Raw genomic sequence first — 26,351 nt, 5'->3', positions numbered from 1 at the left:
AGGCAAGGTGAGACCTTTGTTAGAAGGCTTGGTGCAATTAATTATTTTAAATACTGGAAAAATCTAAGTAAAATATAATGCCCTGTATCAGAAAACTGCAAATTATCTACTGAGACAATTATAGTCCAAAACGATAATTTGCAGAGAAATTGTAAACCAGACACTAATTCAAACTTGTTCCCTTGCCATATCAGTCCCTGGACCTAAAAGAAAGACCAGAGTGACTACATTAGATCCTTCTTCTGGTCCACTCTAACCTTGTTAAATCTTATAGAAGATTAAGTGATGTCAGAGCAGCCAGTACATCTTCCAATAGTGAAGCATTTCTCTTAATGTTTTTGCTTGCATTGACATTTTTTTTTAAACTACAGACAAAAAAAAAAATAACTTTATTAAAGGATTTTTTTCTAAAATCTGAGTGAAATTACTCTATTGCAGATGGCCGCTCACGCTGAGCCATGTTCTGCTGGAGGTTTCTTCCTGTTAAAAGGGAGTTTTTCCTCTCCACTGTCGCTACAAGCATGCTTAGTGTGAGGGATTGTATTTGAGTCAATGAGTCAATGCAATCAACTGGTTTTCCTTAGATAGAAAACTTTGTATCAATTTGACTGTATGATCTGGTTGAACTGTAAAGTGCCTTGAGATGACATGTGTTGTGAATTTGGCGCTATATAAATAAACTGAATTGAATTGAATTGAATATTGCCATTAAAGATGTTTTTCTTTTAGCTGTCTATCTAGTGTGAGGGGTGCTGAATCTACTTTTATGTGCTGTAGAAAGTTGTTTCCAGTCATTTTGACTTCCGTTCATTTTCCAACATATTCTCTACCAACATATTAAATTCAAAAATCACCTGCAGCACATTACTCTGCAGACAAACACTAGTAAGTATCAACAAACACATACGTGTTGGTAATAAACTGTTAACCAACTCATCAGTTCATTTTGTTGTTGACATTTGGATTCTGGGCGCTCCAGCACAGCTTGTCCTTGCCTCGCCGTTTCCTCCTCCACTGACAGAGCAGAAGCATGCGGAAGGTCTTCTGGAAGGTTTTGTTGCACAGAGCGTAGCACATTGGGTTGATGGTGCTGTTTACGTAGCACAACCAGTAGCCCAAATGCCAGAGAGACAGAGGGATGCACTCAGCGCAGAAGGTGGAGATGAGCACCATGATGTTGTATGGTGTCCATGTGAGGATAAAAGCCAGGAGGATGGCGCTAAGGGTCTGGGCTGCCTTCTTCTCCTTCACAAGCACCATCCTCTTCCTCTTGGTGATCTGGTTCTTCAGGGCAGAGTCTAAGGGCTTGGAAGTGGTGGAGGACGAAGAGGTGGAGGCCTTTTTGGATGACCGCTCTGGCTCTGGAGGGCATGGTTTTGGACTTGCTGGACTGTCATTTTTACCCTTTGGGGTCCGTTTAAATTTGTAAGAGATTAAGCTTTTATGGTTCTTCTTCTGAGGGGTGGAACAATACTCCTCCTCTATATAATCTGGAACCTCCCCATTCTTATTACTTTGTCTGGTCTGCTGCTCTTTGAACGATCCTTGTGGGGTTTCTATTGAAACATGATCCTCTTCTGATGATGTGTAGCTGTTAAAAGAGGTAATCTGATCAGCTTTCGCCCATGCTTCATCCGACCTGGTGGTCACTTTAGTAACATTACTTTGATTAGACGAAGACCAGGAGGCCTGACTCTGGTCTCTTCTCTCTCTGGGGAAATGAAAACAAGAACGAATCATTGTCTTCTGCGGTTTAGACCCTTCTGGGACATTTCCCGTTGTGAGTCCTTGAAGCTCGGCGAGGTCCTTTGTCCGTTTTTGCGTCTCCTTGTAGATCCTGCAGTAAAGGATGGTCATAACCGAGACCGGGATGTAGAAAGCAGCAATAGCTGTTCCAAATGTAATGACTGGCTCTGTTAAAAACTGGATTTGGCACTGGTCCAAAGGAACTTTTCTCTCTCCCACAAAGTACTGCCAGCATAGAATAGGTGGTGCCCAAAGGACAAAAGACACCAGCCAAGCCAGACCAATCATTATGGCAGCTCTCTTTGGAGTCCTTTTTGCCCTGTAAGTCAGTGGCCTTGTGATGGAGAAGTATCTGTCAAAGCTAATCACAAGTAAATTCATGACTGAAGCATTGCTGGCCACATAATCCACTGCCAGCCAGAGATCACATGCAATGTTCCCTAAGGACCAGTAGCCCATCAGAATATAGGTGGTGTAAAGGTTCATAGATAGTACTCCTATAATGAGATCAGCAAAAGCCAAACTAAGCAGGTAGTAGTTGTTTACAGTCTTCAGCTGGCTGTTTACTTTGAATGACAGCATCACCAGTACATTTCCTACTATAGTTATCAGACTGACGATGGCCGACACTGAAGCGATGGTTATGACCTCCCAAAGGCTGTGAGCATGTGTCGTATTGCTGGAAGTGTTGTTTTGGAGATCCATCGTCTTTTTCTATTCGTTTTCTTATAGATGTTAGTTTCCTCTTTTTGTCCCCATGAAGACGAGGTGGCTACCTAAAATAAAACAAAACAATAATGTTGAGATATAAATATAGAAAATATATTTGGAAACAACAAATATATTCAATGAATCATCAACTGTTTCAGTTATATTGAAGGTAATAGTTCAGTTACAAAAAAGAAGAAACCATATTTTCTTTTTCAATTTGATCTCAGAGATAAAAGGGCTGCTATACTCAATTCAGCTCAACACGGGTTCTCGTTTAACTTACATTTTCAGAGACGCTATCAAGCTATGTGTTTATTGTCGCATCCAAATGAACATTGGCAATAAAATCCAATTCGGTAATGACACACTTACTGCAGGATCTCAGAGGGTATCGTTTTTGAGTTGATGACATCACAAGGAGCAGGGCAATCAAGCTAAACAGTTTGTATTAGAAACCATTATGGGAAACAAGCTTGTTCTGAAGCTTTTGAGTTGCTTTTAAGATGTAAACAGTTCATTCTTAGGTGTTTAAAGCACAGCCTGTGTCTCATTACCCTCAAGCCATGAAGGAACTGCAAAAGGTGGTCAAGCTGAAGCAATTAATGACAGTGGTTATGATCGTCTTCAGGAATTTAACTGGTAAAGTTATTTTTTACCTGGTCGGTTTCAGTTAATTTTCATCATTGTAATACTTTTCAAAGTTATATTATATGCCTATCTGTCTTTAAAATAAAAGCAATGTTCATACATATCCATCAATGTTTAGCTGCAATTGCAATAAAGCTTATATAAGAATGTACAAAAAAAATAAAATAAATAAACATCTGATTAGTTGTCTTAAACCTTGTGTGATGTCCCAGAGGTATGTTCATGTTATTTTTATCTAAAGTTTTTCTTGTAAGAATCTGAATGTGCTTAAATTTCCATTTTGGGTTCCAAAGGACTATTGTCAAGTGTTTTCACAGTTGCTAAACAAAAATATATTTGGCAACATTACAAAAAATACAAAAACAAACACATCTAGGCCTTTTAAAATACGTACTTATACTACTCTATAGAGTTTGTATTAAACTCTGTTTTTAACATATGTTTGATTTAGCATAAAATAATAATATCAGTATTTAAACGAGATAATATTATTTGAAATAAATTGGATTTGCTGAACGGTTGAAAATGGAACTATTCAAATATTTATCGGACACTATTTAAGGTAGGACCTCAGAGCGCTCCAAGCGGTACCACCTGCTAAAGTGTCCGCCCTCGGATATAAAACAACAGTAATGGAAGGTAGAGTTAGTCGAGGCAGAGGAGGCGGCTGGAGGAGAGGCGGCAGAGGTGGACACGACAGCGACAGCCATAATGGTGACCACAGAGGCCGGGGGAGAGGAGGTCACCACCGCGGCAGGAGCAAGCGAGACCACCACCGGGGACGCGGTCGCGATGGAGGCTACCATGCTGCAGCAGAGTTCCCTCAGCGGGTGAGACCCGCTCTACCAAACTTTATCGCAGTCTCCCCTTTTTTTGTCTGTGATAAACGAAGCACGACTTTGAACAATATATAAATGTTTAAAAACTAACTTGAAGCACAGTGTTTTTAATTCGGCATTGTCAAAAACACAGCTAAATGAGTTTTGGCAAACTCTACTCCTCAGGAGCCAGTTCAGCACAGCTTCATCAATTTTTATTTTTTATGACGATGTATCTGAAAATTAATGACAATTTGAAGTTATATGTCCGAATAGCGACGCTCCAAAACCTGTAGGACCCCTCCGGCTCCTGAGGACTGAGCCACTGATGGTGCAGCTCTTAAAGCGTGTTTGCTTACAGCTCTAATAAACATACAGAATCTAAGCCTTTGGCATAACACTTAATTTCCCCCAGGATGTTCAGTCATATGATACTCCTGGCAGAATCGGACGGCAAACAATAGGGGCTCCTTGATTGCAATCATAGAAATAAGCTTTGTTACATAGGGGCTCCTTGATTGCAATTATAAAATCATGCCTGCCATGTGGTATTTGATGACATGGCTGGGGGTGCTTCCTATTGTTTGACTTGAGAGAAACACAGAGTGCTCTTGGAATATTCTGCAGACAAGCAGGAAGAGCCGTAGCTGTAGAGACAGCAGTAGGACATTAAATTGATATTATTATGGAAGGGATTTCTTACAGCTATGAATCTATGTGTTATTAGATTATTTACAGAAATGCATCTTTACTTGCGCTGAATCTGTCCCTCTTAAATCAGGACTTTAGAATATAGGAATATACGATACCGTGGAAATGTATTCTTATTACTTGCTCTTTCTCATGATGATTTTTCTCAATATATTTTAACAGGTTAGTAAAAATGAACCAAGACAAAATAACAGAAGTAAAATAAACTGACATGATATCTAAAAATTTATATATTGCATGTATTAAAAAGTGTGACTCAAATTCCACCTAATAGACTTCATTCAGTTGTCTTTAGAAGTCACCTTTTTCTGATTTAGTATCATCTAAAGTACGGCAGCTCTGTAAAGCCCTAAGAGTTATAATAAGTAAACAAACAGCTGCATCAAGACCAAGCAATGCAGCAGACAGGTCAGGGGTACAGTTGTGGAGTTGTTTGAAAAGTGAGTCTTGTAGAGCTTTCCACACCTGCAAAGATTTCCAAGACATGGCTGTCTGCCTTCATAAGACGAGAAGAAAATAAATTGGAAAAATAGTCAAGAGGACGATGCAGAAATGAGAAATGAGAGATGAGATGGGGAAAACAATCTGATGACAAGGCTGCTATTAGTTGTACATTCCACAAATCAAGCCCTTATGAAACATGGACAAGTGCTAGAAAAAAGGTCTTAAAAGTCCTCAATGCTAACGTTGTGCACAGCAAACATGTAGAAGAAGAGGCTTTGTTCAATATAGATTAATCTTTAACTTCTTGTTCTGTATTTTAAAAACAACACGTGTGTCAGAAAAAAGCGGTGCAGATCCCTAGAAAACTCATTCCCACAGTAAAGCATAGTGGTGGCAGCATCAGGCTGTGGGGTAATTTTCTTCAGCTGGGACATGGAAACTGGTCTAAGTTAAGAGATAAATTGATCTTGCTGCACAGTTTATTAAAGCTACAGTGTGTAATAATTACAGGCATATAAAGTCAGAAATTTAATATATTATACATAACTATGTTATTTATCATCACCTATGAGCTCAGCCTTTTAACCATAATATTTGCGTTGCCTTAGAATTCGTTATTTATAATTACATAGGAGCGGGTCTCGCAGCCATGGAGGCTGACATCTTTGCGCTACGGCAGCGCAGAGGCAACAAACTAGCGATTGCGAGATCTCCCATGACGCTCAAAAATAACTACGGCAAGTTGAGAGAGATTAACTGAGACGGTACTGAACAGTAGATGGCAGTATTATGCCTGAGAAGCGTTTAGTCTGCCTGAAACCAAAGAAGAAGAAGAAGCAGGTATACTGCGCCTCAGTAACAAGAAAGGTGAACAAGGCGGCAGGCGTGAGTGACTTTGCAAACTGTTTGGCACTGTGTGGCCAAACATCAGACGAATGGAGGATCATGCCTACTCTGTATCACAACGAACAGCTGCGGACACCGAACCCCCGTCATCTAAGAAGCGGAAACACGACGAGAATAAACGCAAGAGTGACAAGAAACGACAAAAAACACGGATCAACATTGGCACGGCATTTACACGATGGAAGTCACTGATGGAGGAAAAAGGTTTTCAAAGTGACGCTCAAGTTGCCAGTTTTCTCTTGGACAGGTAATTAATCCTACACACACAATTGTCTAATATCACTGCAGTTTTTGGAGTACAGGATGCTCAGACCTGTCTAAAACAATAACATGCTGCGTGATGATGCTGTTACTCTCCAGTATACTTATTCAGCAACGTCCCTGACGTTTCACAGGTAATGATTCAGTAATTTTCTGTAAAATAATTTTCTGGATATATACCTCGGTTACTTCTCTCCGGCTCCTTTGGAGATCTTCAAGCCTTTCCTCCTCTGCTCTCACCCCGCTGGCTCCCCTCTCTCGCCTGGCCCTAGCTGCACGGCCTCCCTGCCTTCGCCCTCGTCCTCTCCCTCTCCCTCGCGTTGTAACCCCCGTGCCACCAAAATGACTTGGACTCTGTAAACGGGGGATATATATTCTTCCAGCGAACACAATCTCGCTGTTAAACTAATGACTACAATTACTTCATCTGTTTATATCACCATGCAAAGCAGCTCACCAAGACGTCACAACGATGTAGAAAAAATAACGGGTATATTTATTATCTTAAGTCTACATGAAATCTATACCCTACACAGACTAATGAAATACTATCTGTAAAATTATCTATGTAAACAAACCTCATCACTTGAGAGGGTAGGTGATGTGGACGTCGTAGAAGAAATTTTGTCCCGTAACGCTCGCCGTACTGTTGGGGGGGAGAAGCGGTGGGGGGGAGATGTTCATGTTGCTGCGGTCTGTAGTCTGACCGCTAGATGTCGCTGAAAATTACACACTGTAGCTTTAAATGATGTAACATGTTCATAATGTTAAAATGGCTTATTGGAGGGGGGAAAAAAACTCTTTTTGTAATAAAACAACACAATTATTTTTGCAATAGTTTAGGAAAAAACAAAGACCATCAAAACATTCAGAGGAAAAAGTTGTATTTTATTTCAATTAGCTTATTTTGGTGGGAATTTCAAAAGGTAATCCACGCTTCTGGTTGGGAATGGAACTCGGAAAGTTTGCATTAAGTGTTTTCATATTAAGAGAATTTCTAGTTTAGGTAAATCAAAAAAGCTAATTTTAAAGCTTGGCTTGAAGTACAATAAGGATGCTTTAGGCAACTAAACATTGTTCATTACCTTAATTATTGTGTTAAGCTATCAAAAATGAACAGAATTACTGTTCAAAAATACACTCAAGGGGGAATATTTCAGTCGTTTGGAAGGCACAATATGAAACTGATGCTTTACGTTTGTCAATTGGTCTCTTTTTTATATTTTTTTCCCCCAAATTTTCTCACCTCTTCTTTTTTTTTCTTTCTTCAGCAACAAGAAGACGAAGAGAACCTAAAAGAGGAAGATGACAGGACAGCAGTGTTCTCCAGAAGAAAGCTGGAGTCCAACTGGGACCGTTACGAGGAGGCAGAGAGGGCGGAGGAAGATGACAACATGCCGTCTCAGAGAGGAACAGACTACCACGTGCTGCTGGAGTCAGCAGGTAAGATCTCATCCTGATTTGTTTAATTTCTGCTGTTTTGCTCAAAGGGCTCTGATTGTTTTCTGTTGCTGATTCTTTTGGATTTAGTGAAATCTTGTTTGGTCTTTCTGACCTATTAAGTTATGCTGTGGGGAAGGAGTGTAGCTGTTCTGGATACCGATGCCAGATTTGCTGCTTAAGAGGTGGTTGTATTTTGTGTAAAGCCTCTGAATTTGTCGATTTTATTTTTTTCTTCAAATGATGACAAAATATATGGGGCTTTTCTCACTGAAGTTGTTTGGTCATGGCTTTTTTGTAGAAATACAAATGTGAAAAATGATTTGCCCCAGGTTACCTGGTTTCCACTGGAATGTTAAAGCTTCAGCTCCCTCCTCAGATTTCCTGGAGGACTGAATGATTCCTTTTTGAGATTCTTTTAAACCACTTTGTTTTTGTAATTGATGTTTCTGTCTTGCAAGGTGAGCCAAAAAAAATCCCATCCTCATTCTTCTGTCTTATAACAGAAGGTTCTAGCTTTTGTTAGCGGGTTCTTTTTACTGTTTCTCAATGTGCGATAGAGCCTCCAGTGTTAATTTATTTTTTTCAGTTAATCTACATATTAATTTTTTGACAAATTAGATGACAGTACTTCATTTGTTTTTTTTCCCCCCAAAAAGTACTTGTTTTTAAATGTTTTTGATAAAAAAAAATCACACTCCAAATTATTATTCTGATTGTTATTAGAAATTAAGAACAAACTATGTTCCAGATCTGACACAACAAAAAAAAAATAGGAAAAGCTATTATTATTTTGATGGATTTAAAAAACAGAAAATGCAAAAAATAACTATTAACAGTGTAAAATATAAGCCCTGAGCTGGAAATAAACATAAATGGTTCTTAATTTGGATTAAAACTAATCTGTATAGTATTTGTATTAGTTAAAATGTTATACTATCATTCTGTACTCGCTGAATATTTAATCATGACTATGATTGCTGGTTCATAGGGTTACACATACAGAAACACTCAGGATGACATTTTAATTTCATAAAAATTAAAATGGAAACTTAATGATCTTTTATAGATGCTTGAAGATAAAAAGCTTGCCGATTTGTGCATCATTCAAAAGATGAGTCCAAAGAAAAAGCATACATTTCTTTCCTTAAAAGAACAGATACTTATGGAGCATTTAATTTACTCCATATATTTCTGATACTGCTTAATTTCTTTATTTGTTGTATTATAGTGAATGACGCCCCAACTGTTAAATGCTGTAATGTAATGCACTTTATAACAACCCCACAAAATCTATACAGATCACCAAATTCTGCCTTTGTGTCCAAAATCAGATGGAAATAATCTCACTTTGTGTTCTACATATACCCATACATGGGTCTAAGAAAAGAAGAAAACTATTTTAAACATGAGAGCAAGGAAAATTATTCATGAGACATAAAGTTTTACAAAACCTTCGACTCAGGTTAACAACGTCATTTCTTGAATTATATTGCCAAACTACATTTAATCATGATGTATTCAAATAAGAAACATGTTGATATTACAAATATGGCTAAAAGAAACTCAGTCACATTTTGATCTGTTATTTCATCATTAGGCTGTTTACTCTGTGATACATGTTCCTATAACTGCATTTAAATCTTAGTCATCATTCGCTTTTTATTATAAAAACAAACGCCTGTCTGTGATCTGGGTACTATCGTCATTAAAGTGGAAAAAAACACGCATACTGTTATAAAGTATCTAGTTAAGTGTGCGTCCCAGTTCAGGCTGCATCCTTCTAGGACTCTGGGTTCTTTGAAGACCTCAAAACAACAAAGGTTAGAAGATTAAGAGAATAAAAAGCTAGTACAAACTATGCCACATGACAAAAGTTAAGACCAAAAAAAATATATTTAAAATACAATGGTTTGCAGTTTTTATTATTAACTGGACACATGTCAAAACGTCCTGACAGGACGTGCCCTCTATGTTCTGTATTGTGATTAAAATCATGTTGCTTAGGAACACGTATAACCCCAGGGGCAATGTTGGAAAATTAACATTTGTCTAGGAGGTATTTTCCAAGCACAGTCAGGTATATGATCATGTCAAAATTGAGAGAACGTCTAATATTATTTTCTAGATCCTGACCATTTGCTTCGACTTTTACTTTATTTAATCCTTGAGGAACTTGATCATTTATATCGAGTGTCTAAGCTGAGCAAATTATTCATCTACTAATATACACTCCAGTAGAATAAAATTAAATGATCTAGTTTTGAAGCTACTGGGTAACAAATAAGACTTAAATAAGCCAAACATTAATATTATGTATTATATGATATTGTCTGACTAGTTCCTGTGATTAACATCCACCCAGCAGTTAAAGCAGGTTGTGGCTTCAATGCAGTGAGCAGGGGAACAGAAATGTTCTCCAGATGTGGGAGGGTAGATGGCTTTTTTGGAATCTTAATAAAGCAGGGTGATACATGAGCTACAAACCTACCTTTTAAAAAGTTTTATTATTTTGGTTACAGACTTTTATTTAGAAAATTTCTTCTCAATTTCTGCCACCAATGTCCACAATTGCTGCAAGAGCTTGACCAGTCTGCTTAGAGCCACAATGGATCATGGAAAATGATGGGCCACAAAGGGGAGTGTCGGCCTAGTTGTTAGGGCATAGAGCTAGGAATCCTGAGGTTCTGAGTTCGAGCCCCACTCCCACGGACTGCCACTCTGGGTCTCAAAGCAAGACCCCCACACTGCTCCGTCGGGCGCCCTACAATGGCTGCACAAGGGGAAGGGTTAAATGCAGAGCTAAATTTCTCCAATGTGAGATCAATAAAGTTGAATTATTAATTACTATAAAGGCACATTTCTTGGCTGCATTTAAAGGAATCGTAGGAGGATTCATGGATTGGGAGACGGTTGGCGAATTGCTATAATGTAATTGTTCCACCAATGTGCCTTTTGATAAATGTAGTCCCTCAATTGGGACACTCCTAATTGTTTGTTTTATTAGTTATTTTCCTCAATTAATTTCTCTCCTGAAGAGCTCTAGTGCCCCCTAGGGTAGGCATGTCCCACACATTGAAAGGTCCTTTTGTAAATTAATCGATTTCTAAAATAATTGGTTGCTGCAGCCTTACATTAAAATACGTTTTGGAATGATAATCCATATGACGTCTGAGCTTAAAACTCCAAACAGAGCAACTGTCTTAAAGAGGTAATTATACTGAAGGAAACTCATTTCGGTCTTCGTATTCGTGATCATGTCATTTCGGTCATTACCCAGATCTCGTGAGGGGGGAAACGTAGATCAATCTGTAAATCGAGAGCTTTGCCCCCCAGATTCAGCTCGATCTTCACCATGACAGTCCCATACAGCAACCGCATCACCGCCGACTAATGGCATCGATCCATCTGTCAATCTCACTCTCCATCCGTCCCTCACTCGTGAATATGACCCTGATATACTTGAACTCCTCCACTTGAGACGAGGACTCTCCACCTTTCTCCGGTGGAGAACCATGGCCTCGGATTTGAAGGTGCTGATCCTCATACCGGCCGCCCTACACTTAAACCTTGGCTGCAAACCTCCCTAGTTCACGTTGGAGGTCCTGGTTTGATGAGGCCAACAGGACATCATCTGCATACAGCCTTCAGTCCCTGGCTGCGCCGAGAAATTCTGTCCATAAATGTAATGAACATAACCAGTGACAAAGGGCAGTCCTGGTGGAGACCAACATGCACCTGAAACGGGTCTGACTTACTGCCGACAATGCAAACCACGCTCCTCATGTGTACAGAGAGTACAGAGAGTGGACAGCCCTTAACAGAGGGCCGCAGACCCCATTCTCCCGGAGCACCCCCCACAGGGCACCACAAGGGACAAGGTCGAAAGCCTTCTCCAGGTCCACAAAACACATGTGGCCTGGTTGGGCCTCTGAGCACCTGATGAAGGGTATAGAGTTGGTCCAGTGTGCCTCGATTGTCACGAAAACTGTATTGTTCCTCCTGAAGCCGAGGTTCGACTATCTTTTTTCAATCCGTCTAAATAATTAACATCAATGCAACTCATTTGTCCATTTATTAATATAATCAACTAAGCATGTCTTTGTGTATTATTGCGATTTCATACTTTATTAATAGATATTGGATAATTATAACACCTGTAATCAATAAGACATTTTTTTTGTGTCCCTCCACTACTTGTCTGCGTATAATAAATTGAAACTATTACCAAAAATGTAGATTCTACTAGGGCTAAAACATTTAATCGGATTAATTGTAATTAATTGATAATTGAAATAATCATCAACTAATTAGGAAATCGGTTAATCATTAAATGAACTATAGAGACTCTAAAACATGCCTTTAGCTGACAGAGCAGTAAATTATATTGATTTTGTGTAAAAAAAAAAAAAAAAAAGTTTTGCATTTAAGAGACAATGACCTTTTTCATCTGTCTCTGATATATGCTATATCCAGAGCTCCACAAGTGAAATATTTTTAGTTTCACCTGATTTAATTTGGCAAAAAAAATCTTCTTTAAGGAATTTTTGGCTGTCTGATTATTAAGAGAAAAAATAATCGGCAGATTAATCAATTTGCAAAATAATATTTAGTTACAGCTCTAGACTCTACATCTTCCTTTAGTAAAGGGAACATACAAAATTACTTAAAGCGACTGAACCCAAACTCCTTTTATATATGACTTGAGAAGTGAAAATAAATAGTATCTTAAATAAAAATGCAGAATTACTGAGTGAGGACCGATTGCTGCCTCCTCTTTAAACTGCAGATCTGCTTCTTTTTTGGCATCCTGGCTATTCCTGGACCGCACTCTGTGGTCACGATCTTAAAACTCAGCGTGCACTCATACTTCCTCTGCAATTTGTGCTACTCAATTTTATAGATGCTCGTTTTATCACATTTTCTGACATTTTGCAGTTTGAAGCCTGAAACAGTTATCTCGCTGTCAGTCTGGATCTTAACCATTTCTGTCATCTTTGACAGAACTAACAATTGATTGAACTTTCTAAGAAATCCAAACCAGCGGGGCCTTGGGGAGCCATGGTTGGTTTGCTTGGGTTGCTTCTGTTTTCTCCATGTCATACGGCAGTTTTGAGAAATGTTTGAAGTTTATAATTTTTTTTTTTTTTTAGTAATGCTGGCTGACTTATTTTGCAGCTTTTTTTTCCAGTCAAAGCTTTCAGTGACGTATGTATGTAGATAAAATATGAATGAGAAGTTAATGCTAAATTTGCTTCTTGGTTCTTTTTGGCAATTAACAAGGAAAAAATACTCTTATTTTTGCAGATAGTAAAATTCCTAAACAAAATCTAAATGTCTCACAACAGCCTAAACAACACCTGGCATAGATTTGTTTTGTTTTTTTCTCTTTCAACAGGTTTTTTATTTTTAACAATAGTATCCACGACAGATTGAAATTCTGAAAATAATATTTTTATGTTGTTGTTGTTGTTTTATCTGTTTCTCTTCAAAATTCTGTTATTTTCAAAACGTCTTCCACGTCTCTATTTGTGCTGCAAACATCCTGATGGGTTGTTTTCTTGCTTTTCTCTGTCAACATTAAATAATCTCCCAAAGCGGAGATACTGAGCTAACAGACTCTGCAGCAAGCATGCTGCCTTGGATGTGGCAACAGGTTCAGAATATACATTACAACACACATAAGTTTCAGTGCAGAATATATCAATCGACGTCCTTGATAACGGAGAGGGATTGCTGTGATCTGCTGGTTTCTGTAGATAAACACCATCTTCCTTTGAAAAGTAAGCTTGTATGACTGATGCAAACTGCAACTTTTAATCAGAGTGTGCACGAGGAGAAATGGGATTGTGCATGCTCTCGCACTAGTTTAACAAGCATTCCCTCCTGGGAGTGGGTACAGATAAGGTAGGATAAGATTGACTTTATTGATCTCACATTGGAGAAATTACTTGTAACATCGGCTCAATAGTCAAAAGAAGGTGCCAAAGGGAGGAAAAGGTGCATGGGGTATAAACAGTATGTCCACATATCTATATATAACAGCTGAAGTTTCTTATTTAACAGGATTTTTGCACAGGTTACTGCACAGGGTACAGTTATAGCGCTGCATTGTAAAGTAGGGATGAATGACCTGCGGTAGCGCTCCAGGGTTGTGTATGTTCATTTAAAGTGGAGAGGGCGGGTCTTTTAATTTTGATTTGCAAAGATCCTCCACTATACCTTTAATATAACACTATCATTAATATGTTGTAGAACTACACAGTCCGGTAATACTAACTGCTAAGAATATGTTTTCCATACCAGCAATCCAATTTGTGACCCAACTCTATCTGATCAGATAAATAAAGGAATTCTAAAACCCGATTAAATTGATTATTAATATTTAAATCGATAGCCAGCCCTTTGCACAATCTAAAATCCTTGCTAATTTTTAGCTAATTAAACCGATCTGTACAAGTAGCGATGAAGCCTCTGATTTTATTTTCACATTTTTGCATCGCACTGTTTGATGTTATTAAAAATGTTGGTCAATATTTTTGCACTTCAGAAAAATCTTTTCCAAAGTAGCAATGGGCTAATTAATGCTCGAATGCACGGCTTAACCAGTTTAGTTTTCTCCTCATTCTCTAAATCTGTCTTGTTGGTTGATTTTAAATAACTCTCGAATCTGCTAAAGATCAGTTTACATACTATAAAAAACATGAAAGTAAATCAAGCTCTACTTTCTGTTTGCATAATAAGGAGTTAATGTTACAGCATTTGGTATCCTTTTTCGTTTTCTTGTAGTGTAAATGTAAAGTTGCTCTTTTAAGTTTTTAGACTCATCCTTGCTTTTCTGTTTTGCCTGCATTGTCAGATTAGTCATGCCATATACAGCAAGAGGCAACTGCTCTCTAGAGGAGACATAATTGTATGTGGGTGGTAATGCTTTCACAAGTTTTTTAAGCTTTATTATTTGTCGCAAAGAAAAAAAAATGGAATCTGTAAGATAGAAAAACAAAACAATAAACACTTTTACCTCTTGGCTGAAGCTACTAAAGATTACTAAAGACCAATATGTGTTGAGATTGCAAAATGTAACAGAAGTGTTTAGAGATTTTATGTATTTCAGGAGTGGAATGGCCTGCGGCAGTGTTTCTCATCGTTTTGTAATGTATCTCATAAGACTTACGAATTTTAAAAATCTAAGGGCAGGAAGGTTGAAAGCAGAGCTTTACTTACGGCGTTGGCGGAGGCGTTAGAAGTGAGTTTTATTATAGGAAGGTTTTACAATATTTTAATCAAGAAGATATGATATCTTATCCTTTGTTGCACAAAAGAAGACCAGAATCTTGAAATGGGAGCTTGTTGAAATTAGGATTGTTATAACATTTCTAAAATCGGTTTCATTTCTTCTTGTTAATGATATTGTTAGAGGAATCTTGAGCAATTATTCCAAAGGTTCAATTTATTTGTTTACTAAATAAGCTGAGCTTCGCCATACTTCTGTTTTAATTTATTCTTGTGTTGATGCATTTATATTGCTCTATTGCAACCCGTATGCACTTTCGTTTTCCTTAATAGAGGTTCTTAGACGATGAATATTTAAATATTTCATAATATATCTAGGTCAGCGCCTCCTGCTTGGTATCAAAGGAATTTTTATTGCAAACTATTTGAGTTGGACAAAATGTAGTAATGTTTATCCTAGATATGCAAAAATAGCAACTTTGTTTACTTCAAACTTTTACGGAACAGCTTCAGTGTGTTGTATTTCTTTTAACGTATCAGTTGCAGTTTTTGGAAGCATTTTTTCTGCAGCCTTTTGGTCATATCTTGAAATAAACACTCTTTTATATTGGCCGAACTACAGAGATCTTCACCAGGCTTTTTTTTTTTTTCAGTCACGTTTTTAGTCTTTGAATAGGAAGTTCAGGTCAAGTTAATAGCGCTTGGGGCACAAGTCCAAGACAGGTCAGAATCAAGCCTTTGCCCTGATCCAGATTTAAGTCACACATTACCTTACAAGCAAGATGAATTGTCATGAGATTTGTAACTTCACAAACTCATGAAAATACATCTTGCCAGAAGCCAACAGATGCATTTGGCCTTGATACAGAAATGTTTGGACCAATGAAATGCAGTGGCGTGTATGATGTAAACACTTCAACCAAAGGTGGAAGGCTGAAGCAAAACAAACTTGGCTGCGCTGATTTCAACTGGAATACCCTTTTTTTTTTTTTTTTTTGCAGAAAGAGAAAAAGGATGCGATTTTGGCCGTTGTGGATGGGAAGATTGTTGCGTGTTCCTTCCGATTTATTTATTTTGGTAAGAGTTTTTTTTTCATCGGTCAACTGTGTAAAAACAAATCAAGAATATGATTCGTCCCAGCTGCTATTGTGGCTATGATGACTGAAAACTCAACCTGGCACTCAGGTACCCAACCAGCTTGAAGATTTGTACAGAATGTCTCTCCCTTTTACAAAAACTTTCTTCAGGATGCTTCCCAAGATTGATACGTGTAGTTCAGTTTAAATTCAACATGGTATCAATCTTGCTTATGCCAGATTTAGTCACAAGTCTCTGAGAACTGAAATCATTTATTTATTTATTTTTTGAACAAATATTCTCGCTTTATTAGTTAGACCTGTCTAGAGCCAGTTAGACCCCCTTTTGCCTTCTGAACTGCCTTAATCCTTCATGGCATAGATTTAAGGAGATACTGGAAGCATTCTTTAGAGATCTGGTGACCGTGGAAGCCATTTGAGTACAGTGAATTCGAGGTCATGTTTAACAAACCAATTTGAAATGATTGAAGCATCCTGCCGGAAGTGGCTATAGTAAGACAGGTACACTATGATCATAAAGGGATGGACATGTTCAGCAACAGTATTTAGGCTTAGACTGTGGCGTTGACATGGGTGTTGGTACGAAGTGGCCCAAAGTATGACAAGAAATATCCCCCAAGCCATTACACCACCACCCCCGACCCCTGATACAAGACAGGATGGATCCATGCTTTCATGTTGTAGATGCCAAACTCTGACCCTACCGTCTGAATATCGCAGCATAAATCAACACTCTTCAGCTACGTTTTTTGGACTTTTCTCTGTGAACCCTAGAGATGGTTATGCATGAAAATCCCACTAGATCAGAAGTTTCTAAAATACTCCGTCAAGCCTATCTGGCTCAAAGTCACCTGAATCAAAATTCCATTTGTGTCGAATCGACGGGTAAAATAAAACTGTCCTTGTTTAAGGTATTGTGGGGGAATTTCGCAAATTTTTTAAGACCCGAACTCTCTGCTTAAAAAAAAAAAAATGCATTCGAGAGCGTGCAGAGCGTTTCTCTTAATGAACGCTCTGTTTAAAAGTTGCTGTTCTCATAGATCATATAAGCTTACTGTGCCCGAATGTCTGCCCAACGCCTTAATCCCTCAATCACTATATAGAGCGAGGATTATATAGTGGACTTAATAGCAAACTCTCATAACTGACCAGACAGATGATGACTGCTTTTTGCTCTGTTGGTCATGTAACTCCTCCACTGCGCGGTGCCTGCGCCATTTTTGTTAGTTGATAGTGGATTGCTGTGACAGAAAATCCCATAATGCTTTGTAAGGAGAGCTCCCTGCGCAAAGCATTCTAGGATATATCTGCCTCTTCTGAGGAATTTCTTTTGTTCTCATACTTCGTAGACGCTTTTTCTCTTACAACCTAGGGCCATTTTCAAAGAACTGCAGTAAGAAAGATGAGCTTCAATGACTTACCACAGATATACGCCTAAAAATGCGCTTGCGGAGAAAAGGACGGCTAACGAGACGAGCACGCAGGACGGCCTTACGTAAACATATCACCAGAATGCTTGACAATTAGGAGGACCACTTATTTAGATGATCCACCTGGAAATATAAGATAATTCTCTATACCTTTAATTCATAAAAACCTGTCTAACTGTTGTTTCACTTTTACTGGTCACACATAGGCCTGGATACTGTCTGACTTGTAGAACTTCAAAATGACTTTAATAGAACCTGTCAGACAACATAATAAACAACATAAGGTTTGTCAAACAGACCCTGAACTTGGAGTAACTTGCAACTTTGGGTTTAAATTCTCTAGTTTGACGTTTATCACTGTGGCCAGCTGAAGGCTGCTCCTATGACTTGCTAACATCCATGCAAGCTGGTCTGTCTGCCCTCATCTAATCGCTACTCTGCTAACGTTAACAAAGTCGGCTCAGTGGGCAGCTAGTCTCGTTGGTGAATGTGTGGGCATAACTTCTCCTCCATTTTTCCTCTGACTTTGGGGGAAAAAAAATAATGCCTTGGGTCTTTTAACCTTTTGCCAGAAATGTTGTGTTATCTGAAAAAGTTGTTAGCATGTAAACAGATAAAGACAGGCAGTAGTTTTGGGGGTTCAAGTGATGAAAACAATACCTGACAATTCTCCTTTTAACCTTCTCACCAAACGTACTCGTATATAATCTTTGGTATCCATTTTTTACTGGTTAAAAAAAGTATTTAAAATGATTGAACAAATTACATTTAGCCTGGCGGTGGGGAAATTAAAGACTATAAAATGATGTGAAACTCTGACATGGATGTCAGTCTTCATTATTGAGTATCGTAAATGCATGATGGCAGCTGTTACAACCAAGGGGAAATGACAGGTTATTAGGTTTAGGGACAAATACAACATCATTTGGGGCAATTTGTGTTTTGATACATTTTTGTCTTCACTTGTAAAAACTAATACATTTGATTTTATTTTAATTTTTAATTAACTCATTGTGCCTTCAATTCCCCCAAAACACTGCTGTGTTTTGACAGGTTTGCTTTATTCTTTGTCAGGTATTGTAAACAGTGGAAGTTTAGACTGTATGTCACACTCTTTAAGAGCCAGTTTTAAAGATTTCTTTTTCTTTCTTTTAGGTTATTTTTGTGCTATGAAATTCCTGGTTTTAACCCAAATTTATCCAAACCAGTCAAAATTGATTAGTTACTCTTGCCTAATCTAACACTTGATTAAGAACTGGAATAAGCTGGATATATTTAGTAATGTTCATTTCGATCTCTCAAAAGTTTGGTTAATGAAATACATGGGAATGTATTACCCTTTTTATAATGAATTTGTAAAACTGTGCACTTTGGATAAAACTCTAATTTAATAACTATCAGTTGGCACATCTAAATTTATCACATTTTATTTAAATCTTGCCTTTTGTTCATAAGTGGAACTCGTTTCATTCAGTCTCTTTCATGTCTTTAAATATAACATTTCAATGTTATTTTTACCCTTTGAATTAATACTAACAAAAGTTTAACTCTTTAATGGCACTTTTTACACTGCAAAAAGTGTCCATCTAACGTGAGTTTTGCAGCCTCAGCCAAAAGGTCTTTTTAACCTTGTTCTAAGATTGATATACTAGAGCAGAGTCTGTTTGATTATTAAACACAATAATCCTCCAATGCAGAAAGACAATTGCCCTTCGTAAGACTTCTCAAAACAAGAAGTCTTACCAAGTGCGATTGTCTTTCTGCACTTGCAGATTATTGCATCTGTTTTGAGTAGAAACGTCTCAGAAGCGGATTAATAATCAGCAATTTTTGATGTCTAAAAATATGTGATTGATTTAGTGAAACATTTGTTTTATGCAGTTAATATTCAGGATCTTTTTTATTTATTTTTATTCTCTAAAATCCCTCCTATAAAGCTGCATTTTATTGTCTTATACTATGGATAATAAACCTAATGTGGAAATGATCTAAACAAAATGTTTTAACTTAAAGGGCATGTACAGTTCTTTTTTTATGGCCTTGTGGGATGTTTTTATGAATCCCTGTGTTAAAGCATCCCTGGCTTGATTGAATGAGTCTGCTGTGTTTTTCTCATTGCTGAGATTAAAAGTGATTCTTTTCAAGCCGGTAATTCTCCTTCATAGCTAACTTTTCAAGGATAAATGCACGGTGAAATATTTCAGCACATTTTCAAACCATGTGAGGTTGGAAAGATTTTTATCACCTGGTAAATATGAGGAAATTAATTTGGGGTTTGCGTTAGTTTTTTTTTTTTTTTTTTTTTTTTTTAGAAATCTGTTTGGTTTATTTTTCATCAGGGTTCCTGCAATGCTGGGGGATTGATTGTGTTGTTACTGAAGACGAGGCACACATGCTGCAATCCTGGTATTATGAGTTTCTAAGAGTAGGGGGAAATTGCCTTTCCAGTTATTTTCATCCCAACACGGAGATCCATCTGTACACATTAACACAAGGATCAATCCTCCTCCCCCGCAGCCGTAGTTTACCCAGGCTGCTAATGGGCACCTATCAAGGCTCAATCATGATGAAACAAAAGGAAATCAGATTATGGCTTCAGAGATTTAGCCAACAGGATTGACAAACGGGAGGGATATCCTAACTGAGATGAATATTCCCAATCATGTTGTTAATTAGGAATTTGCAGTGTGGTTAAGGATACTTGATTATCTGTGCAAACTGCAGAAGTTGGACGCAAATCAGAGGAATGATTGTAGTCTTGCACTTTCAGGTTGGCAGAAATGGAAAGTAATGCATCACAGCTGTTTGGTCTGTTTCTCTTCAAGTGCTGATTAAGCTGAATCCTGCTAAAGATGATGGTTGGCTAAACAAAACCATAGGTTGGTTGGTGACCTATAGAACACCCCCCCCTGAGCAATCCGTCCAGTTGTTTAGAAAATTGTTGATCATTTTTTGTTTAAGTTTATAAACTAGAAAATCCAATCATAATTCTTGCTTTTTCCTTCTAGTAATGGAGCAGAAAAGATATGTTGTTACATTTTAGAAGGCAGAAGTGAGCGAATGCTTGATATTCTGCTGTTGCTGAGGAGTTAAGTAATACACTTTACTATTTTGGATATTTGACTGCTTCTACTTGCTTGCTATGGAGGAGGAATTTCTGCTAATTGAACTAGAGCTAGATTATAAGGAATAAATTGATACGTATATTCTTGAAGGTAGATCTACCTGTAGGATTTGTGAACTATATTTCTGTGTTCAAGTTGAATCAGTTTTTTGTAAAGTGTCTTGAGATGATGGTGGTGAATAACAAACAGATTTGACCTGAGTTAAATAAATAAAAGCAGATTATGTGAAAGATGCCTGCTTTGATACGGCCATGTGGATGATCTTATAATTGCTTAATCTTCTGTTGTCTTAAAGAGTAAAACCTCTTTTAAAGAACTGATTTTGTTCCATAAATATATTACGTTTACAACCAATAGAAAATTTGTTATTTGAGACCTAAAAGAAGAAAGCAGACACGAGTATCAGCAGGCAAAAAAAAGTGTGAATGGTGCATTTGAGATTCAAGGAACAGATGTTTGCACACCTTAAATACTATGTGGAAATGAAATAGTTTCCATGAGCTGAAGGGAATGTTTCCACATCTTATATTGAGTCATAAAGGTAATCTCTTTAATGACGTAATTTAGAGTAATGTGTGCTGTAAATTTAATTCAAATAATCAGTTTAAGGACAGCTCAGTACTTAGGTTTCTTTATGACTATCCTTTCAGGAAGTATTCTGAGATTCTCATTGTTACATTTTCCTCCCTCTTTTGTGTGGATAATAGAAGTATGGGATACATATTTTTTTAGTAATCTGTTGTTTTTTCCCCCAAACATCTTATTACGGGACTAAAGAAGGAAATTAATTGTTAGAATCCAGCATGTTTACATTCCTTAGTTTATCATATATGTTCAATAAAATGCACTGTCCAAATCCACAAACGAATAAATAAGATAAATACATGAAACATATGAAGGTTTAAAACTGAGATTTATCAAAATATGTAAGAGATATGTGAAGCGAGACTATTGTTAAAATCAAGTCTATGTCGAGTTATGTTTATCCCTCTATGCATGATGTAGACTATGTTGGGTTTGTCATGTTTATCTCACAGCTGTTTTCTCAAAAATGTGCCTGTGTGACGTTTGCGACAAAGCTTTGATTCAGAGGGATTTTGTTGTATCAGAACTTTGTGAAAATAAAAAAATATTGAGATAAATATCATATACCAGCATCCAGCTTAACAATATCAAGATGTTAAATTTGGTATAAATTACCCAACCCTTATATTTATTTTCGTAGCTCTGTTTTTCCATCGGCTTCAGAAAACATTAGTCTTAACATTTTACCATAAGCAGGCTTTTCTTATTGTACTGTTCTCTGGTCAAAGTATGTTTTTATTTTTTAAAGATGTTTTTCTTTCAGCGCACTTTGGATTAGTAGTTTTAATTCTCTTTATACTCAAATTAATTGTAATATATTTGATTGGTTTAAGCTTGATTAAAAATCCCTTAAACTAAGCAGTTTTTAACCAAAGCTCCATTGAAGATTGTCTGAAGATGTGCAGTTGTTGCTCTAGGCAACTCTTAACTGCATTTACTATTCAGCAATAAACTGAGAATAATTCTAAACCCAATCATGGATAATCAAAGATTCGTAAGTACGTCTGTTTAGAAGCTGCTTCTATATTAACAATTTCCTTTCCTGCCATTACACCACTTCAAATGGAATATATACTTACCCCTTGATGGCTCAGACCAAACACAATGCTCCAAAACTAAAAGGGCGTTTTAGTAAATCGTTATTTTTACCCCCCGCTCCTCCTTTTGTCCGGCAGCGATTTACTCAGTCCCGTCTGCCCGCTCTGCGAGTCATTTTCCCTTTCAAAGCGTTTGCTTCGCACCTTTTCTTGGCTGGTTTTTCCCCTCCCCTGTTGCCTCTCGTAGACTTTTTTTTTTTCCCTCTGTGCGCCTCTCTCCAACGAGGTGAAAAACACACTTGTCAAATACAGGTAGGTCGCCACGCCATCTCTCATCCTCAACAGTTGCTAAGAACGAGGATCTTTTATGCAAACAAGTTTGTCAGGGAGGTATGAGTGCTGCATCCTGTAGCTTTTTTTCCCCCTCAAGACGAGGTGGCAGAAACAACAGCTGTTTAACGTCTGTATGACAAACCAGCTGAGGTACTTCGAAGATTCTGCTCAGACTTTTTTGCAAAAGAAGAGCTTCTTGTTCGTTGGAGGAATAATCACAGTTCACCGACAATGACCTCTCAAGCTCTAAGCTTTAGAGAAATCTGCAAAACAAAAAGGAAGCGGTTTTAGTTTCTGTAAAGTTTCAGCAACTCCAGTTGGAAAGAAAGTGTTGATCCTCAAGGCTGCATAGGATGAATCACTTCTTATCACTCTGTTAGCAACCATCTCCTCACTGCTCCCGCTGAAAGAACTGCTTGGAAGCCAATTCATCCATGAGCCGCTTTTACATGAAATTCCCTTGTAGATTGACTCTCATGCTGCTTCAGGGCCACGAGTAACACGCAAAAGAGGATGTGGAGGAGATGGAGAAGGTGGAGGAGTAGGATAAAACAGAGGGGGGGAGGAGCTGGAGGAGGAACTGATGTGGGTGTCTGTCGTGCTTCAGAAAAAATCTGAATCTCTGTCGATGCAGCGACAGCAGCAGACCTTGTTCTGATAAGACGAAAAAAATATGCACTATTTTTAAGAGATAACTGTAACTATATTTAATATAAATATTTTTAATAATTCTATTATTTATGTAAACAATTATTTAAAATGATCAAATTGTTTGAAAAGAGAAATCAGGGAATTATTTGCACTGGAGTAACGGTGTGTTTGAACTATAAATTCTTCCAACATACATCCTAAATAAGTCTTCCAGTTTATATGCATGCAAAAGTATTTATTCAACTGTAGGCGTTTGTAGGAAATTCAGTCTAAAATCTGCAGCAGTCTTACAAATCACATTTTAATTGTGTGGTTCCTTGATTTACAAACCAGTTAATAGACACAAAGTTATTTATTTACTAAACCCTGCTGCTCCTTTATGGAGGGTAAGGAGTGCCATGATTAAAAAAATAAATACCTTTATAAAATAATTAGGGCTGTCCCGCTCAGCATTTCAGGCCACTGATCTGATCTTTTGACCTCAAATATGATCCGATTTAAAGTCTTGATCCAACATTTTGCTTTTCGTAATGAAATTTATGAAACTCAAATATGTGCTCGGAGGTAGCGAGAAGTAATATGCCGGCACTACACGGTGTAAGATTAACAACGGCCCAAACCAGTGTTTTAAATCAGGCTTTAAGATAATGTATCAAACTTCATGCGCAAAATAAAATATACTACAGAAATATGACAGCATTAAACCCACCGTTGGGTTTGAGTTCGCCTCCATGGTCGCCAGCCTGGGTGATACTGGTACTTCTTCAATATGACGGTTGTGTCACGTGATTAGATGGATGTTGGAATCGGACATCCATTGCTAATGTCTGTGACCTGAAGTAACCTTGGCCATTTTTACAGCGAATTTTTAGACGCTGAATTTGAGACAGTGAATTTGAGCAAGTTGAATTGGAGGACAACGAAAATATTGCATTTGAATTTTGAAAAGTTGAATTTTTTATATGCTGAATTTTTTAACACTGAAAATTTAAACTGTGAAAAATATGTATATTGAAAATTTTATCACTTTGAAATAGGAATGTGAATTTTTTTAATAACTGAAAATTGCAACCATGTAAAAAAAATTACACTGAATTTTTTTTTTATGTACAAATAATGACATTGAATTTTTTTTAGGTTAAAAATATATTCTGAATTTATTTTAATACTGAAAAAGTAAGCACTAATATACAACATTCAAATTTCAGAGGTATTTTTTATTCAAATTCTGATGGCACATATTTACTTCCATATCATGTTCTGTTAATAAACGCTCTGCAAAGGAGGTCCAGTGGGAGAAAGTATGTTTGAGTCTGGGGTTCAACTGTCTGTCCTTTCTGTAGGAATAGTATCGATAATTTGTGTATTTCAGTCTTCTTAAGAAAATTAACCCGACAAGGCAAACGTCTGTGCTCCAAATATCAGTAGTGAAACTAACAACATTCCCGATTCAATTGACTTTGCATTGTTTCTTTAACTTTGCTGTACAGCTGTGGTATGGTTGCGTCGGCAAAGTAGTGTCTCGGGGGCAGAGCGTAGCGCGGGTCCAAAACTTCCAGCAGGTGTCTAAGTCCGACATTCTCAACTACTGAGATGAGCAGTTATTAAGAGCAATATATGCAACCAACCTTTCTGGAATCCTCTTTGCCCCCTTGTTTTCATTGGAGTATTTTTGTCTCCTCATAAAGTCCAGCTCCTCATAAAGTTGCTTTGCTTTTGCAACCTTCTAATCAGCATTACAAAACGCTTCAAAAACATGTTTTGGTCTCAGATGACGGATGATCAAGTTCGTGGAGTTAAATTTAGCTCTGCTGCTACCTCTTCTAGAAATTGCCATTTTGCAGACATTGCAAGTAGCTTTATGACAGTCTTCACTCCAGACTAAAATATTTCCATACTTCTGACATGCTTGATTTGCACCGCCACTGATGTTCGTCTTGCAGAGCTACTGTCAACCTTAACTAGCAGGCACTTTATGGCAGTAAAATTGGCTCAACTCGTCAGCTAATGTAGCCAAGCTCTGATCACTGGAAAATGGAAAAGATCGGGCCATTAATCTATCAACTAAAAATAAATACACAATTGAATGAATGTATAATTAACTTTACGAGTCTCTGATAAATATGTTGATTTTAAGAAGCAAAATAATTATTACATGGTGTAATAAATCAATAAAGATCAATCCAAGTCAAGGAGGCCAGACTAGCGCCGCTCCCTGAAACATTTCTTTGTTTCAGGGGTTTGTTGTATTTATTCATTTTATTCTTTAAAGAGCAGTTTCCCTTTTCCACATTCTGTTTAAAATGCCATTTGAATAGGAGCCTGAAAATTTATTAGAGGATGATGTTACTAAAATAAGACCAAGGATTTTTTTTTCTTTTCTGCAGCTTAAATGGAGCAATGTGGTTCTAGTGATATTAAATCAAAACACTCATTCATGCTGTTTTCAGGGTTTTATATTCTAGCAGTTAAAAAATACTGATGTGTTTTGTTGTAATACAGAAGCAGGTGTTTATACCAAAAAAAAACAACACTATCTAGTGTATAGAAAGCCCTCAGGGACCTCGGTCGGTAATCTGGAAATAGCCAAATTGTGTAGAACTGAGTTGAGTTCATTATAAATCTGGGACGGCTGCCATTCAGTCTGTCTATGAAAAGGAGGGACGTTTAGTACAATACTTTAAGCTGATTGGGTGACGTGCCAGCTAGTACCGGCCTTCCATAATACGCTCTCAGCCAATCGTAGCAGAGAATCATGACGTTTCTTAAAGTAATAAATTTTAACTTTTTCCAAATCCTGTCGGAAGAAAAGCACAGACATCTGTCCCAGTTACAAAGGCACCAAGTGCATCTCTTTGATCTTTTTTGAAATTAGAGATTGTTGCTATTATGGCTAAAACCGAGTCAACTGCGATATCTACAGGTGAGTCCTCCAGCATAGCCATGTTTGTAATGCCCCACTAAGGCACTTCTAACTGCCATCATTCTTACATGTCCCGCCCCAAACACTGCTGGCATGTCATTTGTCCGACTCGCCAGTGGTTCGGAGACGGACGTATTTGTGGGAGTCTTTCAAGATGGATTTGTTGCAAGACTGAAAACTCAGATTCTCTCGACATAAAGAGGGAACAACAAACCTGCGTCAACCCGCTAATTTACTTTATACCCTTGAGCG

The 26,351-nt window shown here is 37.6% G+C and overlaps 2 protein-coding genes across 3 annotated transcripts in view; one reads left to right on the top strand and one right to left on the bottom strand.

Moving 5' to 3' along the window:
* Nucleotides 1-742: 742 nt before the first annotated feature.
* Nucleotides 743-23,061, bottom strand: chrm5b (cholinergic receptor, muscarinic 5b). Of its 2 annotated transcripts, none has more exons than XM_038288385.1 (2): nucleotides 22,231-23,061; nucleotides 743-2,518 (listed from the first exon to the last, which is right to left on the bottom strand). In XM_038288385.1, exon 2 carries the CDS (start codon nucleotides 2,449-2,451, stop codon nucleotides 937-939), a length of 1,515 nt encoding a protein of 504 aa, XP_038144313.1. In that variant the 5' UTR covers nucleotides 2,452-2,518; nucleotides 22,231-23,061; the 3' UTR covers nucleotides 743-936. The 2 variants fall into 2 exon arrangements, with proteins under 2 accessions (XP_038144313.1, XP_038144314.1); XM_038288386.1 differs by having other exon boundaries at nucleotides 743-2,522; nucleotides 22,235-23,061.
* Nucleotides 3,673-26,351, top strand: part of aven (apoptosis, caspase activation inhibitor) — a 59,853-nt gene continuing 37,174 nt past the window's right edge. Inside the window, exons 1-2 of the mRNA XM_038288387.1 lie at nucleotides 3,673-3,935; nucleotides 7,517-7,688. Coding sequence (XP_038144315.1) covers nucleotides 3,738-3,935; nucleotides 7,517-7,688 — 370 coding nt within the window. The 5' untranslated portion in view covers nucleotides 3,673-3,737. The remainder of the gene's footprint in view (nucleotides 3,936-7,516; nucleotides 7,689-26,351) is intronic.

Source organism: Cyprinodon tularosa, unplaced genomic scaffold (genome assembly GCF_016077235.1).
Source record: "Cyprinodon tularosa strain WSP-4 unplaced genomic scaffold, ASM1607723v1 ctg253, whole genome shotgun sequence".
In the NCBI taxonomy this organism is placed as follows: Eukaryota; Metazoa; Chordata; class Actinopteri; order Cyprinodontiformes; family Cyprinodontidae; genus Cyprinodon; species Cyprinodon tularosa.
The sequence above is the reverse complement of the archived record's forward strand: the minus strand, read 5'-3'. Positions and strand labels throughout refer to the sequence as shown.

Coding starts and splice junctions, on each gene's coding strand:
- chrm5b (XM_038288385.1), bottom strand. CDS start 2,451: ATGGATCTCCAAAACAACACTTCCAGCAATACGACACATGCTCACAGC.